This window comes from Zeus faber (genome assembly GCF_960531495.2).
Source record: "Zeus faber genome assembly, chromosome: 18".
NCBI lineage: Eukaryota > Metazoa > Chordata > Actinopteri > Zeiformes > Zeidae > Zeus > Zeus faber.
Genome location: NC_137210.1, coordinates 28,429,488 through 28,449,890, shown reverse-complemented (window position 1 = coordinate 28,449,890; position 20,403 = coordinate 28,429,488). Strand labels below are relative to the sequence as shown.

General features: G+C 44.4%; 1 protein-coding gene across 1 annotated transcript; it reads left to right on the top strand.

Moving 5' to 3' along the window:
• Positions 1 to 287: 287 nt before the first annotated feature.
• On the top strand, positions 288 to 19,668 carry wdr3 (WD repeat domain 3). The gene is made up of 27 exons (XM_080019694.1): positions 288 to 340; positions 2,939 to 3,140; positions 4,256 to 4,465; positions 6,256 to 6,374; positions 7,297 to 7,375; positions 7,979 to 8,074; positions 8,358 to 8,462; positions 8,816 to 8,917; positions 9,001 to 9,101; positions 9,483 to 9,587; positions 10,442 to 10,672; positions 11,446 to 11,539; positions 11,656 to 11,757; positions 12,076 to 12,158; positions 12,253 to 12,391; positions 13,227 to 13,283; positions 13,494 to 13,594; positions 14,335 to 14,446; positions 14,911 to 15,045; positions 15,363 to 15,413; positions 15,875 to 15,940; positions 16,449 to 16,541; positions 16,994 to 17,044; positions 17,137 to 17,180; positions 18,310 to 18,438; positions 18,635 to 18,728; positions 19,415 to 19,668. Exons 2-27 carry the CDS (start codon positions 2,967 to 2,969, stop codon positions 19,568 to 19,570), a joined length of 2,829 nt encoding a protein of 942 aa, XP_079875820.1. The 5' UTR covers positions 288 to 340; positions 2,939 to 2,966; the 3' UTR covers positions 19,571 to 19,668.
• Positions 19,669 to 20,403: the final 735 nt, after the last annotated feature.

Genomic DNA, 20,403 nt, shown 5'->3' with positions numbered 1-20,403 from the left:
AATTAACAAAAACATTTTTGGATTGACTTTTGTTGATTGAAAATCACAGCGTTGACAGCCTAACTGAATCTACCCTTTATTTATTTTTCAATAAATTCTGTTTTGTCAGAGTGTGGATGGTTGACACAGGGGGTTATTGTTCATTCGTTGTTTTTTAATCAATTGATAAATTCTCTTTTTGCCTGCGAGCTGCTAACACCGCATGACTCGAGCGTCCATCCATCTATCTCTATTCGACTGGCTTGGCCTGGCGGACCAGCCCCACGCCGGAAGCGCAGTGGGACCGGACGCGTCGGCGTTAGCGAGCTCCTTCTCAGAGGCGGCGGACGGAGACGAGACGGTAAAATAAACACAGTAACATCGAGGTCCGCCGCTCGGGGCCGGGGCCGAGCGGCGGACCTCGTTTCAACCACGCGGCCGGTTGAACGTAGTCGCCGAAGCCGAATCCGCGGCTGGGCTTTTACGAGCGTCCGCACGTGGGCTCCCGAGTGTCCCAGCGTGGTGACGCCGAGCGCGTTCGGTTTGGCTCGCCCATGCGGCCAGGCGGGCGGCGCTAGCCCGAGAAGTCTGCTCGTGTCGCTACTTGGCGGGTGTGGACGCGCCCCGCCCGCCCACTCGTGCCGCCCGGGAGGGTAAAACGTACACGCACACTGATGCGGCGCCTCTGCGAGTGTCAACGTTGAAAGGAACCTTCGAAGTTATTCAGAGATTCGATTTATACATTGTACATTATTAATTTGCTGTTCATATTTTATTATTATTATTAACAGCTGTGTCCCTGCCACAGAGCTGTGCAAACTGGACAATGAATCCTGGTTCTGGCTCCATCACTAGAAGCATCAGCTCCTGTTATTGGTTATCTAGTCCAACACCTGTAAACAATAAATAAAACTCGGGGATTAACAACGTGGTTCCTTCTGTTAGAGCTCTGCCTCTTAAAAGCATGGACAAATAAAGTAGATTACTAACATTGAACGGGACATTACCTGCATGTGCAGTAACACGACGGCACGGAGCTCCGTCAGTAAAAAGTACTTCATTCTGTAGTTTATTCATTTCAGGAGTTAATCCACGAGCTGTGTGTGCATGGTTGGTTGTTTACCAGCTTTATCGAATGGGTATACCATTATTACTATTACTGTAAATAGTATTATCCTTAATATTATTGTTATTATTCAGACTGCTGTTATTACCGTATTACCACATTTTCTATTACAGTGCTGCCTCGACTTACGACTGTAATTGGTTCTATAAGAACGGTCGCATGTTAAAACAGTCGTATGTCCAAGCAATTTTTCCCATATACACTACGCTCATATTTTTCTATGATTTCCTTCTTAGTTTCAATGGGAATCGTTGCCCTTTTCTTTTTCCATCGTCCTCCTTCTTAGGACTCATCATGAAGCGTGAAAATAAACAAAATACACAAACACAGTAAATATGAAAGAAATATGGATAAGCCACCAACTACATGCACACACTATGTCGGTTGCCCGCTGACTGGCTGCTGGCCGACTGGCTGCTGACTGACTGCTGACTGGCCGCTGACACACCAACTGCAAATTTCCACGGGTGTATCTTGGAGCAGTCGGTCGCAAGTCAATACAAATTTTCGCGACTCGCTCCTCGTATCTTCGATTAGTCGTAAGTAAATGCAGTCGTAAGTCCAGGTACCACTGTATTACTATAATTCTATTTCCTCATATGTCATCAATATGACTATACACATATCCACAATACCAGAATATGAGTAGTACTACTGCTGCTGCTTATTACTGCCATGCATTGTTGCTATATACCATTTGTACTTAAGTATTCTGAGTATTTGCCATCTTTATCTTTGAATACTGTATGTCTTCTGTATAATTTTATATGTTTGACTATTTCTGTTTTGTATTTTTTGGATATTTACATTTGCCAATTTTAATTTTGCTTTACTTTATATTCAATTATTTAAATGTCTTTCTCAGACAGTCAAGCTTTCTTTTGTTTTTAATGCTAATTGGGTAGAAACGCACCAGTCCTCTGCACGACACATTCCCCGTACATGTAAGTGCACCTGCAGGCGGAATGAACTCATCCTGATTCTGGCTCCATGTGTGTATATTGATGTTATATTTGTTTTGTTTTATTTTTTTACCTCTTTGCTAACTTGCACTGTTTTGCTGCTGTGATGGTACGGTCACACCGACGGTGACGGGGCGGCAGCGTAAATCTGAGCAGCATCTCGTCGTGGTACAGTCACACCACCGGCGACGCGGCTTCTTTGCACGTGGCGTTCTGTGGGTGTGTTGGCTCAAAATCGACTGGCTGTTGTGTGTGCGCTAAACATGTCAAACCTTTCCCCTTTTCTATATGTAATATACATTACATAGCTTGATGGTGCCGTGTGTACTCATTTTTTATTAAAATGGTGTAGCTGTTTGCTTAACCGATTACATTACCTCTTGAAAAAATAACGTAAATAATCTTGCCATCCGTCCCTTAAAATAAAGAATTGTCCTTGTTGAAGAAACATACAACTTTGTGTTCCTTGTTTTATCTACAGTTTGGATTTGGGGGGGGCATTATGGGGCGTTTTTCATTTGAAAAACATAGGAACAATGCAGTGGTCCGAGCGTCCATTTTCTGAGGCTCAGCGCCATGGAGAGCGTATCATCCTTCCTATTTGCTGTCGCAGGGCGTGCTGTGCTGCTCATTTGCATAAAGTTGAAACCTGCTGCATATTCCTTGTCGCCGCGAAGCTGTCAGCTTGTCGCCCGTCGTCTCTCCACCTCTACGGTTGGATGAAGCTGAACTCCATTTGAAATGCATTGCAGCCTGTCACTTTGCCGTGACCCGTCGCCGGCGGTGTGACTGCACCGCGACGCCTGGTTTTCCCCTGGGGATGGATAAAGTGTTCTCTATTAAGAGGGTAATGGCTGTGTCTACTCCCCAGGATCCAGCGTCTCCCGGGTTCTGAGGCTATGGGGCTGACCAAGCAGTACTTGCGCTACGTGGCGGGCGCCGTCTTCGGGGTGATCGGTAGCCAGAAGGCCAACATCGCGTATGTGACGCTGCGAGGAGGAGAGAAGGGACGATACGTGGCGGTGGCCGCCTGTGAGCACGTGTTCATCTGGGACGTCCGGAAAGGAGAGAAGGTGAGGTCAGCAGCCTGCCTTCATGTTCGTTCACCGTCATCTTACCTGATCTTACCGTGGCCGGCCGCGAAAGGACGTGGAAGCAGAGATGTTCCAGCAGCAGGAGAGGGAATGGACTCCCTTTCCTCCTTCACGTTCTTTACTTTCTTGCATGACTTAAATAAACGCAGGTTATTTCTGGAGAGGCTTCAGCTGTGACTGTGATTTACATTTGGTTTGAAACTACAACAAAATCAACTTATTGTAAGTCGCTTTAACAAAATGATGTAATGTAATTCATAATATCTAGTGCATAAGCCTGCAAAAGAAAATGTCCAAAAATAACATGAAATAGCAACATTTTCAGCTGGAACAGTAAGTTTTATACATTCTACAAAAACTGTTGAACTATAGAACATCACAAATGACCTTGACATCCTAATCCTCAGCTCCTTCCTGACAGCAGAATAAAAATACATTTGAAACATTACGTTAGTTCCTATAAGTAACTTTTGGTGTAACAGAAGGGACATTGGAACTCTCAGTTTAACCCCAGGGTGTCCACAGGTCCTTAAAAATGTCTCAAGGTCTTACAATTCAGTTTCATGAATATTAGCCCTTGAAAGTCATTACATAGTCTTCAATTTGAATGTATGAAGTCTTGAATTCAGCATATATATTTAGTCAGATTTGATATATCCATATGTTTATAATATATGGATACAGAGATTAATAACTGATCCTATGCCTTGAATCACACTTGTGCATTTGTATGTCTGTACACTTTTTTTTTTTTTTTGCGATACAGCAATGCATCAATCCTCGTCACGACTGATTCCTCGTATATCAAGATGTACTTGGTGAATTAAACTGATTCTGACGTCCAAATGGACATTTCTGATGTTTTAAAACCATATAATAATAATTTTAGAGATGATTTGTCCAATAATCAGCTTAAAAATGTCTTAAATTACTACTTATAGTATTAATAGAAATGGGATATGACCTCTTAACCTTTAGAAATGGGATATGACCTCATAACCTTTAGAGATGTACAAATTAACACGGAAATGGTTCCCTCCTCAGCTTGTTTAGGGATTGCACCAACGGTCTTCTTCTTCTTCTCTTCCCTCCAGGTCTTGATTCTTCAGGGCACCAAACACGAGGTGACCTTCCTGTGTCCGGCCCCAGACGGCGAGCACGTTGCCGTGGGTTACGAGGACGGTGGCGTGCGCGTCTTCAGCCTTGTGAGCGGAGAGAGTAACGTGACGTTCAACGGACACAAGTCGGCCGTCACTGCGATCCGCTACGACGCGCTGGGGGCGCGGCTCGTCACCGGATCCAGGGTGAGTTGGAAATTGGTGCCGGTCCACGTGTCCTGGAAGATTTCAATTTCCTGACAAATTGGAAGGATTCTGCTCAAATATTATCTGTTTATTGATCTTAAACACATTTGATAGGTAGCCTATATTAAGAATGACATCATGAAGGCATGTCGATTTATAATGATTTTTATTGAATATTTAAAATAAAATAAGTCCTGTCAGTAAACGCAATTTTAAAAATAAATTAATAAATATGACAAATATTATTACTTGTAATCAAATAATTTCCATCGGTGAACAATAAGTAAAAAGTACCGCTGCTTTAATTAAAATTTCACTTAAATACAATTTTGATCAAATCAAAAACAAAATAAATATGGCAAGTAGGTCTAACTACATAAAGTTTGTGGTGTTGGAAGTCTCGTCGTCATATTTTCCACAATGGATAATTGCTCTCTTCTTTGGGTCGGAACTTTAACATTCAAATAAAATAAAAAACTGGATGTGTCTGTCCCTGTTGTCACATTACATCATCGTTTGTCTGCGCTCCGTGTGTGTCAACTGTGTTTACAAGGGCAACCTGACCACAGTGTAGGGGGCGGGGCTTATTTCTATATCGACAAACTTGATTGTTTAGAGGTGAAAGGTCATCTCTAGATCGTCCAAACTGATTGGCTTTCCAATGCAGCTTGCGGAACACGGAAATTAAGATCTCTGGAGTTATTTATCGAAATGATCGAGTTTCGACATCGGAAAAAAATATGGTGATCATTTTTGCTATTGTTTTATCGCGAAGCACTAATTCAAATTGTGCTTAAAGGGAATTATTTTCACTGGACATTATGACCAGAGAGATGTAAATATGTTGGACTTCAATACATTTTCCCGGTCAAAAACCGGCAATTACCAGAAAACGGGAACTCTGATCAATATATGATAGAAGTGTAGCTGGTTCGGTTGTTTGAACGAAGATTGAACAATCTTTTTTGCAGGCCATTAAGTCTGAATACTAAAAAACTAAATTAAAGTTGGAAACAGCGCTTAATACTGTGGCTGAAGACTGTCAGTAATAATATTGATAATAATAATAATATTATTATTAATAATAATAATAATAATAATAATAATAATAATAATAATAATAATGATAGTAAAACATTTTTCAAATCACAAACATTGCATTTTCATCTGCAGAAACCATTCCTGGTTCCATTCCTCTCAAAGAACCGTGATGTTTGAAGATAGAATATCACCAAACATGCACCAGTTCTTCATCTTTCTGTGTTTTACTTTATAAAACTATACAAACAAACGATGCCTGGAACCAAAGATGAAGCTAAACCCACAAAGCATTTTCTATTATCTTGGCTGTCTTTACGTTCAACATTTAAAGTAATCCAGTGTGTAAAATAAATTACAAATTACAAAATAAATTTGTATAATTATGTCAATAAATATTTTTGCATTGAAAATGATAAATTATTAACTTGTATAAATATTTCTGATCGTATAACAGAATTTATGAAAGCCTTTTGTTTGAGTTTCTGCTCTTGAGGTTGAATAGCATCTGGATCCTCTCCTGTTGAATTGGAAATGTATCTGGAAAACACGTGCACGCTCAGGGCCACAGAACATTAAGTTGTTGCAGTTGAAGAGCAGCAACAGACCACAATAATGTATTCTGTTTCCTGTCCTGGAGACAAAGCAAAGATCTGTGAAGCCTGAGACAAGCTTTGCTCATGTTCAATTTCCTGCTTTCCAAGGCCTTTAAGTTGTTACCATGGCAACCTAAACCTTCCCTTGGTCTCCAGGACACGGATGTGATCGTCTGGGACGTGATCAACGAGTGCGGTCTGTACAGGCTGAAAGGACACAAGGACGCCATCACACAGGCGCTGTTCCTGGAGAAGAAGAACCTGCTGGTTACTAGGTAACACAGTCACTAACAACCTGCTGGTTGCTAGCTAACTCAGTCACTAACAACCTGCTGGTTGCTAGGCAACACCATCACTAACAACCTGCTGGTTACTAGGTAACACAGTCACTAACAACCTGCTGGTTGCTAGCTAACTCAGTCACTAACAACCTGCTGGTTGCTACTAACAACCTACTGGTTGCCAGAGAACACCATCACTAACAACCTCAGAGAGTACCTCCTCTCTTAACTTACAATTACTTAGCACTACTTCGCAGTATTTATTGTTACACTAATTTTTCTGTCGCAATGTAGCTTGAATGTTATTCTCCCTTGTAAGTCGCTTTGGATAAAAGCGTCTGATAAATGACTAAATGTAATGTAAATGTAACCTGCTGGTTGCTAGGGTACAGCATCACTAACAACCTACTCGTTGTCAGAGAACACCAACACTAACAACCTACTGGTTGCTAGGGAACACCATCACTAACAACCTACTGGTTGCTAGGGAACACCATCACTAACAACCTACTGGTTGCAAGGGAACACCATCACTAACAACCTACTGGTTGCTAGGGAACACACCACTAACAACCTACTGGTTGCTAGGGAACACATCACTAACAACCTACTGGTTGCTAGGGAACACCATCACTAACAACCTACTGGTTGCTAGGCAACACAATTATCCTCTTGTCAGGGAGATAAGAGTGAAACTAGGCTCAAACAGTCATTATTGGACGTTCTCTCACAGTGCTGACGTTTGGAAATAACAGTGAAGTTTTACTATTTATGAATATTCCGGGGACCCCCTGGAGTCCCTTGTTTTTTGTTTATCAAGCTTAATAGTTACGTCTGTTATTGTCCAACACCCGAACATCAAGTAGCGCTCCTCCTCTGACCCTGGTGCTGCCTTGCTCTGTTTCCTGCCGTTCAGCTCCAAGGACACCTTCGTCAAGTGGTGGGACCTGGACACGCAGCACTGCTTCAAGACCATGGTGGGCCACCGCAGCGAGGTGAGGGTCCTGCAGGGACACGGAGTGGATGGACGGAAAGTACGAAGTGAAATGCTAAAGATGGGATGGAAGGAAAGTATAAGTAATACATGAAAGTGGTCTTAGGACCAGGCAGGAGAATAAAGATGGATGAACTGGACTTTCATCGGCTACATTGCCGTCCATGGTTAACCTTAGGAAAATTTAAATGAAGAAGATTCTTTATTCATCACAAGGCACAACTCATGCGCCGATGACGACCAACACACACACACACACACACACACACACAGCCTCCAGAACTCTTAGGAGAAACAGGAAGAGGATGTGTCGTTGGGACACATTCATCCATAGTTTGGTGTTTATTAATATTTAATTCACCCAAAGCAGACACTAATTATTTATCGTGTAAAATATGTCGACGGGGCGACAACACAACAAACTTCATTATTTATCGAGACCTACTTGTCATATTTATTTTGTTTTTGTTTTGATCCAAATTTTTTTTTAGTGAAATGTTAATTAAAGCAGCTGCACTTGTTACTCATTGTTCACAAACGAGGAGCGGCACCAATTAGCATTTTTGCATATTTGCTGTAAAGGTTGTTTTGGTGTGCGTGCTAGGTGTGGGGCATGGTGCTGCTGGACCAGGAGGCCCGGCTGCTGACGGGCTCTGCAGACAGCGAGCTCCGGGCCTGGGACGTCAGCTTCCTGCAGGAGGTTAGAACACACAACACCCGCAGGGAAAGGGTTAAAACCTGCAAGAGAATCATCAAGTTCGACCCCAGCGATCAAATAATGTGTCACGTCACACTGCATGTGCAGTGCTGGGGGATACTTTTTGGACATGAACAATATCCCTGATGAAAACTACCAGAACATTTTGGCGTTTTGTGAAAGGCTGTCATTTCCACTTCATTCCATCCGTGGTTTGTTTTGAGTATTTGAGCTCACGCTTGGTGTCTTGGTGTCTTGGTGTGTGCGTGGTCCATGTCCCATCCAGGACAAAGCCGAGGGAGAGCCCAAACAGAAGAAGGGAAAGACTCTACTCGACGACGACGATGAAGACGAAGAGGGCGAGGAAGGTCTGGACGAGAGCCCTGAGGAGGTGAGCGCCTGCAGGAAGGATCAGTAGAGTTAGAGCTGGGAGAGGATTCACAATCATATCTGAGTCAGATTAAAAGCGTGCGCTTTCATCCCTGACGTTGGTTTGGGTTAACCATGTTAGCTGGAAGCCAGCACAGAGACGGTGACGAGCCACACGCGAACTGTTAGCTCAGTGCATGGCTGCAGAGGGGTTCAGCTAGCCTAGCTCCTGGGAAGTAAGGGGAAGTACACCTTCCAGTCTGAAATGAGAAAAACCCCTTCTCCAACATCCTGCCGCTCTCTCTCTCTCTCTCTCTCTCTCTCTCTCTCTCTCTCTCTCTCTCACTCCCTCGCTCTCTCTCATCCCTTCCTCAGAGGATCCTGACCTGTAAGAGCGCCGGCTCCATCCTCCGACAGGCCAGGGACCGGGTGGTGTCCATGACGACCGACTCCAGGGCCAGAGTGCTGGCCTGCCACGTGAGTTTCTATCATTCAGTCTGCTTCTGTTCTGTCTGTCTGTCTGTCTGTGTCTTTCTCTCTAAATCGAAATGTCTCGCCAGGGAACGGATTCTGTGCTGGAGCTCTTCACCATCCTGTCGGAGCAGGAGGTGCAGAAGATTTTGGCAAAGAAGCTCAAAAAGGCCCGGAAGAAGGCAGCAAAGTACGCTGCACCATCAGTTTGTCTGGTGCTTTCAGAATAAAAAAAAAAAACAAAAAAAACTGTCGGCGAGGGTATTAAAACGTATTTAAAATAAAATAATGTAAATACATTTAAAGGTTGAAACAAACTGGGTTGGTTACATTTAGCTAAAAACAGAAATAATTAAAATCTTAAAAACAATTAGTTTATAAGCTGCAGTGGTGATTTTCCAAAACCTTTCCATCACCTTGTACTTGTGGTGGTGTTGTGGTTGCAGCTACGTCAGTCCCGGCAGCGTTCCCCTCGGTGCTTCTCGTTGTTAATGTGGTGCCTGTAGTTGTGTGTCAGTGTCGGCGTTTGACGGTGTGTTGCCGTAACCTGCTGCGGCGCCCCCTGCTGCAGGGCCAAGGAGAGCACGGGAGCGGAGCAGCCGGAGCCCGTGGTGCAGAGGACGCTGAAAGATGACATCATCAGACTGAGCAGCATCAAGGCCTCGTCCAAAATCAGGTGGATGTGGAAACCTCCTCTAATATAAAACTACCTCTGGAAATACACTTACTTCTCTCTCTGTTTGGCTCGTTTTTAACCAACGGAAAACTCTGTGATGCTCTGATGCTCCAGGGTGATAGATTTGAATATGTAGTTATATAAGTTGATATTTAATAAACATTCAGTTGTGAAATGAACTGTTTAACTGATTGGGGTAATTGGGCAAAATGCTTCTCGGTGGTTAACAATTAAACATTTTACCATTAACATCTCAAAGCAGAACTACGTGACATTTGGTGTTTTCTTCCTTACAGGTTCTGAATGCCTTTGCACTTCTACACCACTGTGGTAAAACCCGGTGCAGTGTCCCAAAATCAGTCATTATACGGGACAAATATGAACCTCATCGGTCTCGTTACAACAGCACTCCCAGGTTACGGCACCTTGCACCGACCTCGGGGAGAGAGGGCGTGGTGACTCGGGGAGTCAGGTGGCCGAGCACATCTGGCAGGTACCAGATGTGCTCGGCCTGGCTGATCTGCTCGCGCGCACAAGACAGAGTGTGGGGGGGGGTGGGGGTGGGGGGGCAAATGTGGCGCAATGAAACTGAGGGCCGCCGAACGCCGGTCGCGCCCGTCCCACCCGCGCCTAGCGAGGTGGAGCAGCTTCGTTTTAGATGAGCATTATTTTAAGGTGAAAATAATAAAAAGTAATATCGTTGCTTTAATCCTTTATTCTTTACCGTGTATATTTAATGTCATTTATTTTCTCTATATATTTAATGAGATTCATTATTTCCTGTATATATTAAATGGGACTATTTTCCATAAGTATATACATTTGATGTGACATCTTGCTTTCTCCGTCCTCAGGTGGGTGGACTGCCTGTCGTGTGCCGGCGGTGAGCTGAAGGTGGTTCTGTTGCTGCAGAACAACACGGTGGAGACCTACAGCGTGAAGACGGCGGAGCAGACGGCCACGCCCACCAAGACGTGTCGCCTGACGCTGGGAGGACACCGCACCGACGCCCGCACCCTGGCCTTCAGCTCCGACAACATGGCCGTCCTGTCGGCCTCCGGGGACACCGTCAAAATCTGGAACAGGTGGAGACAGAGTTTTACCGTTTTAACCATTTTACCTTTGAAATCATGTGACCGCCCCCAACAGTCTAATTGAGTATTTTGGAGCAAATTTGCAAAAATTCCTGCAGATTTCAGAAGCGGTGAAGTGGTCGCGGGGCCCCTGGTGGTCTGTGCTGGTACTGTAGGTGGTCCCAACCATTCAATGTATTTTCTACATTACATTACATTACATTACATTTCATTTAGCAGACACTTTTATCCAAAGCGACTTACAATTCAATTGTTCAAACAGCGACGGACGCAGCCATCAGGAGCAATTAGGGGTTAAGTGTCTTGCTCAAGGACACTACAGCATGCTAGCAGGAGGAGCCTGGGATCCAACCAGCAACCTTTAGATTACTAGACCACCAGCTCTACCGCCTGAGCTACCATCCCCTATATAACATCAACACCACAATGCACCACTACCGTCCTGTCTGCTGCGCTGCTACTTTCAGTGGATTTATGAGCTCACTGGAATTTGAAAATGGGCAGTTGTTTTGTCGAAAAAGCCTTTTTGTTACAAGTTTCAGTGAAAAGTGCAAAGAGTTATTGTCTGAGGGGTGAACCTGGATTTGGTTTTGGACTCCCAGGTGGCTTCTCATTCAGGGTGGTGGTCCCTGCGTCACAGTCATTTGAAAACCACAGAACTAATATTCAACACCAAATTATAGGATGCGATCAGGGAATAATCGGTGAGAAAATGACAGCTGTGACCTGACTGGCTGTCTAACAGGAAGTCCCGCCCCCTACAGGTCCACGCTGCAGGTGGTCCGCACAATGGCCTGTGAGTACGCCCTCTGCTCGCTGTTCGTACCCGGAGACCGACAGATTGTCCTGGGAACCAAGGTATGCGCACACGCACACACACACACACACACACACACACACACACGCACACACACACACACACACACACACACACACAGGCCCTGTTCACAGCTGTGTGTGTGTGTGTGTGTTAGGGTGGGAGGCTGCAGATCTTCGAGCTGGCGTCTGGAGAGCTGCTGGAGTCAGTTGCCGCCCACGAGGGGGCGCTGTGGTCCCTGTGCCTGAGCCCCGACCAGGTACTGTCTGTCTGTCGGTTTAGTAGCATGTCTTTCTGGATGTCTACCTACCTCGCTAAAAGTCTGTCTGTCTGCCCGGATGTCTCACACTGTCTGGAGATCTGTGTTTTTCTGTTGGACGTCTGTCTCACACTCTTTCTGGACTTTCTGTCTGTCTGGAGATCTGTCTGTAACACTCTCACTGTGTGTGTGTGTGTGTGTGTGTGTGTGTGTGTGTGTGTGTGTGTGTGTGTGTGTGTGTGTGTGTGTGTGTGTGTGTGTGTGTGTGTGTGTGTGTGTGTGTGTGTGTGCGCGCGCGCGTGCGCATGCGTTCTGCAGAGAGGCATAGTCACCGGCGGTGCGGACAAGACGGTAAAGTTTTGGGATTTCGAGCTCGTCAAAGAACAGGAGACAGGACAGAAGTAAGTTTTCCTCAAACCCTCGCTGCTGATTCACCCGCTCGGGGTCAGGGGGCGTAGACGGGCGCAGACAGGCGGTGACATGTTGTGTCTCCAGGAGGCTGACGCTGAAGCACACCCGCACCCTGCAGCTGGAGGAGGACGTCCTCAGCGTCAAGGTTTCCCCAAACGGCCGCCTGCTGGCCGCCTCCCTGCTGGACTGCACCGTCAAGGTCTTCTACACCGACACGCTGAAGGTGCAGCTCAACACCACCACCACCAACAAAAAATTACCATTTAAGCTGTAACAAAGGTGTTAAATGTCAACTAAACGGAGGCTTAAAAATGGTGCAAAAAGCTAAATAGTAAGGTCAGATAAAAAGATGAAATATAACACAACACATTTAATGTTGTCTGTTGTCACAGATAAAATGTGAATTGAATGGTTTTCCATCCATTGGGTTGAGGAAAATGAATCTCAAATGATTATGTTCCTCAGTCAACGTCAACAGGAAGCTTCTTCTGCAGCAGGTAGACAGTTAAATACTAACCACCTAAACCTGATCTAACTCTGTTAGCTCCAAAATACAATGTGGAATATTCATTTCCCAATAGAATTTGAACTACAAGTACTCTATACTATACACCGTGTATATAATGTATACAGTATATATCGTGTATACAGTATATATAGTGTATACAGTATATATACTGGTATATAGTGTTTATAGTATATATAGTGTATACCATATATACTGTATAGTGTATATTGTATATATAGTGTTTATAGTGTCTATAGTATACATAGTGTATACAGTGTGTATATAGTGTATATTGTATATAGTGTATAAAGGGTGATGTGATGAGATGCTTGGTATTGTACGCAGTGTACAACTAGACTATAGATTTTACCAGGCAAAAGGCGGTAATTCCCGGCAAACGGAACCCCGGAGTCAACGTCAAGGAAGTGACGTCGTGCCGTAAAGCGTATCACACTTTTCCCGTGGTTTGGTACCTGAACACAGAAGTGACTCCGTGGAGAACAGGTGTTGTAATGACACCAGTCGCTGACTCCGTCCTCGTCTCCTGCAGTTCTTCCTGTCGCTGTACGGACACAAGCTGCCTGTCCTCTGTCTGGACATCTCACATGTGAGTACAACCTGGAGGTGGAAACACAGTCAAACAGACGAAGCCACGCCCAGTCCAGCTGTTGCTATCAGCGGCGAAGTTATAGAACGTTTATTTTTTTTGATTGTTTTTTGTTCAGTTTAATAATTTTTTATACAAATGTACGTAAACAGTCATCGTCCAGTGACGGGGTTCTCTACGTACTGACTGCAGTTGTGTCTCCGCCCTCAGGACAGCGCTCTGATTGCCACCGGCTCGGCCGACAGGAACGTCAAGATCTGGGGTTTGGACTTCGGGGACTGTCACCGCTCCATGTTTGCCCATGACGACAGGTAACTTAATGCCAACGACCTGGTAACCATGGTAACCAGAAAGTCACATGCTGGAAACATTCTAATAACATCCTGGTAATTATGGTCACGTCCTGGTTGCCATGACAACATCTTATAACCCTTATAACATGCTGGCAACATCCCGTAACCATGGTAATATCTTGGTTACCATGGAAACGTCTTATGGCCATTAAAACATGCTGGTAACATCATGTAACCTGTATAACATTGTGGTTACGTCCTAATAACATGCTGGTAACATCCTGTAACAATAGTAACATCCTGGTAACGTCCTGGTGACCATGGTAATGTCCAGTAACCAACGTTTGGTCTGTACTGAAGTGCACCAAACCTCACCAGAGGAAATTCCTCATATATGTAAATGGACCTGGAAAAATAAAAGCGATTCTGATTCTGATGGTAACATCCTTTTAACTATGGTAACACTCTGGTAACCATGGTAACATCCATAGTCACATCCTTGTCACAATGGTAAAATCCTTGTAACCACGCTAACAACCTGGTAAGCACGGTAACATCCTTGTAACCACGGTAACATTCTTGTAACCATGCTAACATCCTGGTAACCATGGTAATATCCAACATGGTAGGATTAGGTCACAGTACATACAACATGTTTTTTAGGGTTAGTGTTGGGTCACATTACATACAACATGTTTTTAGTGTTAGTGTTGCGTCACAGTACATACATGGTTTTTAGGAACGCTCTCTCTCCTCAGTGTCATGTTCCTCCAGTTCGTCCCTAAAACTCATCTGTTCTTCACGGCTGGAAAGGACAAGAAGATCAAACAGTGGGACGCCGACAAGTTTGAGCTCATCCAGACACTGGAGGTGGGAGGATCTCTCTCTATCTGTCTCTCTCTCTACCCGTCTGTGTCTAATTTCATTCAATGAAATTGTGTGGTACCGAGGTGTACAAATACTAACACATGTATTTAATTCAGGCAACCAGATGGTCTGATCCCCTGAATATTATAGTAATGTCATACATTTTAGACAATATTTCTATTATTATTATTTGATATATTATTATTGATTAATATTTTAAATATTATGTTACATAAACAAATATTTTGAATTCTATTTAAAATAGTCTTTCCTTTCTGTCATTTTTTTTATTTAAATTGTTTTATTTAAAATGTTGTTTAAAATAAATCATATTTTCAATAATTTGATAATATTTTAAGATTTGACCTTTTTTTTATTATCGTTTTGGGGCAGCCGTGCCTGTCGTCCCTCACAGTTGCTGTAGTGGTGTTGTTGTTGTAGTAGCGTCCTGTGTCCCCTGGCTGCAGGGCCACCACCGCGAGGTCTGGTCCCTGGCTGTGAGCCCCAACGGGGACCACGTGGTCTCCTCGTCCCACGACAAGTCCCTGCGGCTGTGGGACCGCACCAGGGAGCCCATCATCCTGGAGGAGGAGCGAGAGATGGTGAGGGAGGGTGGAGGTGCAACCTCAGCTCCACCTTTAACATCCTCCATACACAACCATACGTCATCCTACACATTTTACATTCATATATTTTGGAGTTTACATTCAAATATATTATTATTATTATTATTATTATTATTATTATTTTCTTGCCATTTTAAAAGATTTTATTCTTGCATTGTCAATTCACAGCACTTTTCATTTATTTCTGAATAACGCCGCCGTTGCCTCCGCCCGCATCCAAGCTGCCCTGGTGGCGGGCGGAGAGAACAGCGCAGTCGTGGAGTTGAAAGTGTTTATCTGCTCCGTCTTTCCAGGAGCGTGAGGCGGAGTTTGAGGAGGGCGTGGCCAAAGGAGATGAACCAGTGGTGAGGACTGGGGCTTTGAATACCACCTGCAACGTGTGATGCTCCTCCTGTCCTCGGCTTCTGATTGGTTGATTGTGTCAAAGACGTGGCCCTCGGTCCAGATCCGGCCCACTACGGATGAATAATGAACAAAAATCTGGAAATAGTTTATCAGTAAAAATACCATTAATTATCTAGAAATAATAATCTAAATAAGTCCACCTGGACAACTTAGTAGTTTAACACTGTTAATTTAATTTAAAACTTTACTTTTTGTATTCATGTCTTGGTGTCCCCTTGGAAAAAAACACAACAAAAATGTAACTGTCTGTCTGTCTGTCTGTCTGTCTGTCTGTCTGTCTGTCTGTCTGTCTGTCTCTGTGTTTGTGTCTGTCTGTCTGTCTGTCTCTGTGTTTGTGTCTGTGTCTGTCTCTGTGTCTGTGTGTGTGTCTGCGTGTGTGTGTGTGTGTGTGTGTCCTCAGGTTCCTGGAGAGACGGAAGGCGAGGCGGCTCCGGCCGGGAAGAAAACCATCGAGACGGTCAAAGCGGTACGTGCACTTCCTGCGCTCCGAGCGGGGACTTCCTGTCTCCTGCCCTATACACAGGGGTCCTTCCTGTACGTTGTGGATGCTGCGTTTCAAACCCTTTGGGATGAGTCGACGTGAACAGTGTTTTCAAGGGAAACTCTGGTATTTCTGTGACGTCTAAATCGTAAAATAAAGTTTGTTAAAAAGCTGAGTTTTCCTTCTTTCAGGTTAAAACCAACGATGGTTCTATGTCATTATAAGGACAGTGAATATGAACACACAACGACAGCAGAACTATGACCCATTCAGCTATGAAAAGTAACAACAGCTCCCTGCACCACCCTCTAGTGGTGGAGCGCAGCGGTCCATCACATGTGTTGGTTGACAAAGGCATTGAACATGAACTTAGTAAAAAAAAACCTGATCAGAACTTCACCAAACTGAAGGGTGTGTGTTCCGTATGATACAGTTAGTGGTTTGATGTATTAATATGTATTTGTATTTATATAAACTAGTATTTTTTGTGTAGGCGGAGCGCATCATGGAGGCGTTGGAGCTCCACAGGGAGGAAAGTCGCAAGATGGAGGAACATGGCTACGCCTGCCAGAGTGCAGGGAAACAGGTGGAGCACACTGAATAATACTAATAACTACTAATAATACTACTACTAATAATACTACTAATACTACTACTACTAATACTAATAATAATACTACTTATAATACTAATACTAATAATACTACTAATAGTAATACTACAAATGATATTAATACTACTAATACTACTGCTAATAGTAATACTACAAATGATATTAATACTACTAATACTACTACTACTACTAATACTAATAATAATACTACTTATAATACTAATACTAATAATACTACTAATAGTAATACTACAAATGATATTAATACTACTAATACTACTGCTAATAGTAATACTACAAATGATATTAATACTACTAATACTACTACTCATAGTAATTAAATTAAATTTTCTTCCAATTTAAAAATATTTGTTTAATGCATTATTGATGAACTGCTTTACATTTATTTTGGGATCATCCTGCAGTTGCCTCCGCCCAAATCCAACCCCATCCTGGTGGCCTTTGGAAACATCTCGGTGAGTAAACTCGAACGTCCAAAAAACATCAAACCTCTTTGGAATGGTCCCGTCGCCGTGGTAACTGTGTTTTCCTCCCGTCGTCATGGCAGCCATCCAGCTACGTGTTGGAGGTGATCAAGAAGGTCCGGTCCAGGTAGGATCCGTCTGGGGCATTTGGAGCATTAAAGTTATTAATATTAATATTAAAAAGTGTCAGATGTTCATTTTGGGAAGTATTTCATTATTTGCTGCTCATAAATAATATATAAATATGATATAATTATATGACAGTGTAAAAAAATGGTGAAGAAAAGTACATTTCTAGAGTCAAATCATTAACATCGTGTTATTTTAATGACTTTTAGCAAATAATAACTTCAAAAAGAAAAATAATATTTGGTATTTATCTGGTGCAAATGTCCCGTTAAAAAGATGCATATTAAATGTTTCACATGATACTTAGACGTTAGTACATTATGATATTTAATCGAATGTTTAAATCTGTAAAATCCACTTTCCACGGCTACGTTGATGATGTCAGACCCTGATGAATTCTACTTTCATTATTTTTAATGTTTTCTTGAACCAAAAAAAATGACAAAGTTAAATAAACTTTGATGTCATCTCAAAACTGCTCACAAGAGAGAATACCGGTGATTTATTATTTCACTTTTTTTGTTGTACATATTTTGATGTGTTGTATGATGTTGAATCAATCTTGTTGATTACATTTTTTAAGTTTATATTTTTTCATCAATCACATTTATTTATTCCACAGAAATAGTTGCTTTCTTTATTCTTATTGTATATTTTCTTCTGGTAAAGTTTTGGCTCCTGTCATTTTGCCGTCGAGGCAGACGCTGTGGTTGAAAACAGCAGTTTGTGGTGGTGAGGGGGCTAGGTGGAGCAAGCCAGGCGCAGCTGGACACGTCCCGGGTGGTGTGGGGATGGAGCTTTTACCTGTTGCTCGTTGGTTACTCTAACGAGCAACAGGTGTGCAGCCACCCTGATCCTGGGCCCAATCACCTCGACCCAAGACGGGCGTGGCTGCTCAAACCACACCACCCCCACACCACGCCCATTTTGTTTTTCTCCCTCGTTGCTGCATCAGTATGACCTGGTGTTTTGATGACGGGGGGGGGGGGGGGCTGCGCTCCCAGCGTCACTGCCTTGAATTAAATCCTTAAAACAGGAGCTTCTTCGGTGCAGATCTTAGGGTTCCTGTAACACGGCAAATTGAATAAACTACCTGTCCATCTACATCCAATAATAACCTCCCCCAGCGAGCTGGAGCTGTCCCTGCTCGTCCTCCCCTTCTCCTACGTCCCGGATCTTCTGCGTCTCCTCAGCAGCTTCATCCACCAGAGTCTGGAGGTGGAGCTGGTCTGCCGCTGCCTCCTCTTCCTGCTCAGGTCCTTCACACTCCTCCATCCTGTCCTTCCATTCATCATATTCAAGTACATTTGTAATTGTAATTATTTTGATAGTAAATAAATCATTTGGCAAACCAACCATTCACATTGAGACAAAAGTGGGAAACTGGGCAACTTTGATTGAATAAATGACAATAAAATAAAGAGGCGGCGGTGACGGACGTGTTGTTCTCAGGATTCACTTTGGTCAGATCTCCAGTCAACACACGCTGCTGCCGGTGGTGGACGAGCTGCGACGCGGAACCATCTCCAAAGTGCGAGAAATCAGGGTGAGTTTGGGAGAAGAGCAACGTCTCGTTCTCGGCCTTTTTGGGGGGAATTTGCTTCTTGTCCTTCTCAACCGGATTCAGACGAGATGACGGACACCCAGTGTGTCCAGTACATGCTGCTAACTGGGTTAGCTCAATGCATGGCTGCAGATGGGTTCAGCTAGCCTAGCTCCTGTGGATTTGGCAGATGGATAAATTCTGTAGAAAATACAATTGGGTGTAGCTGCACCCAACGTTACTAAGATCTTTATTTTTGTTAAAATAATAACATCTATCACGTACTTTGTTAATCCCCCTGGTGTGCAAAGTCTGGTATTACAGCAGCTCAGTGGAACATGAAGTACAGATTAAGAGGAAGAAAAAACATTTATATACAAAACAGTAAGTACATTACAGCTCAAGAAATATACTGTGTAGATTTACAATGAAATAGAATAAAAATATAAAATAAGCAGTATGCAATAAAGTACATGATAATAAAAAATACTAGTTTAATACCTAATTTCACAGGAGCTAGGCTAGCTGAACCCACCTGCAGCCATGCATTGAGCTAACACAGCTAGCCTGTCACAACCTCTGTACCGGTCACAGGTACAGAGGTGCTCAGGTGCTAAGTCTCCCATTTTAATGTCATTTTCTGTGGCGTGCCCCCTGTGACCACGCCCCCTGTGACCGCGCCCCCTCAGGACGTGCTGGGCTTCAACGGCGCCGCCCTGCAGTTCCTGCAGAGGGAGCTGGAGAGCAAGGAGGAGGTGACGTTCTTCGCCGAGGCCACGGGACGTCTGGAGCAGAAGAGGAAGAAGCGCAGGAAGAGGGAGAGGATCATCCTCACCCTCACCTGACCAGGCCCTCACCTGACCAGGCCCTCACCTGACCAGGCCCTCACCTGACCAGGCCCTCACCTGACCAGGCCCTCACCTGACCAGGCCCTCACCTGACCACGCCCTCACCTGACCAGGCCCTCACCTGACCAGGCCCTCACCTGACCAGGCCCTCACCTGACCAGGCCCTCACCTGACCAGGCCCTCACCTGACCAGGCCCTCACCTGACCACGCCCTCACCTGACCAGGCCCTCACCTGACCACGCCCTCACCTGACCAGGCCCTCACCTGACCAGGCCCTCACCTGACCACGACCTCACCTGACCACGCCCTCACCTGACCACGCCCTCACCTGACCAGGCCCTCACCTGACCACGCCCTCACCTGACCAGGCCCTCACCTGACCACGACCTCACCTGACCAGCCCCTCACCTGACCACGACCTCACCTGACCACACCCTCACCTGACCACGCCCTCACCTGACCAGGCCCTCACCTGACCAGGCCCTCACCTGACCACGCCCTCACCTGACCAGGCCCTCACCTGACCAGGCCCTCACCTGACCACGCCCTCACCTGACCAGGCCCTCACCTGACCAGGCCCCCACCTAAATCACACACACACACACACACCTATTCACGTTACTGTTTTTGACATGACGCAAATGAGCTAAAAATCCATCATGGCAGACTTTTATGGTCCAAGAGCCTTTTTGGGTTTTGACCCTCAACACCAAAGTTGGGATCCAGCACTGCAGGATGGAGAGACACAATTCTATTATGAATGAGAAAGATCTGTCCAAAAACATGGCCGCCATGAATTCACTGGGCGGAGCCGAGCAGGAAGTAGGCA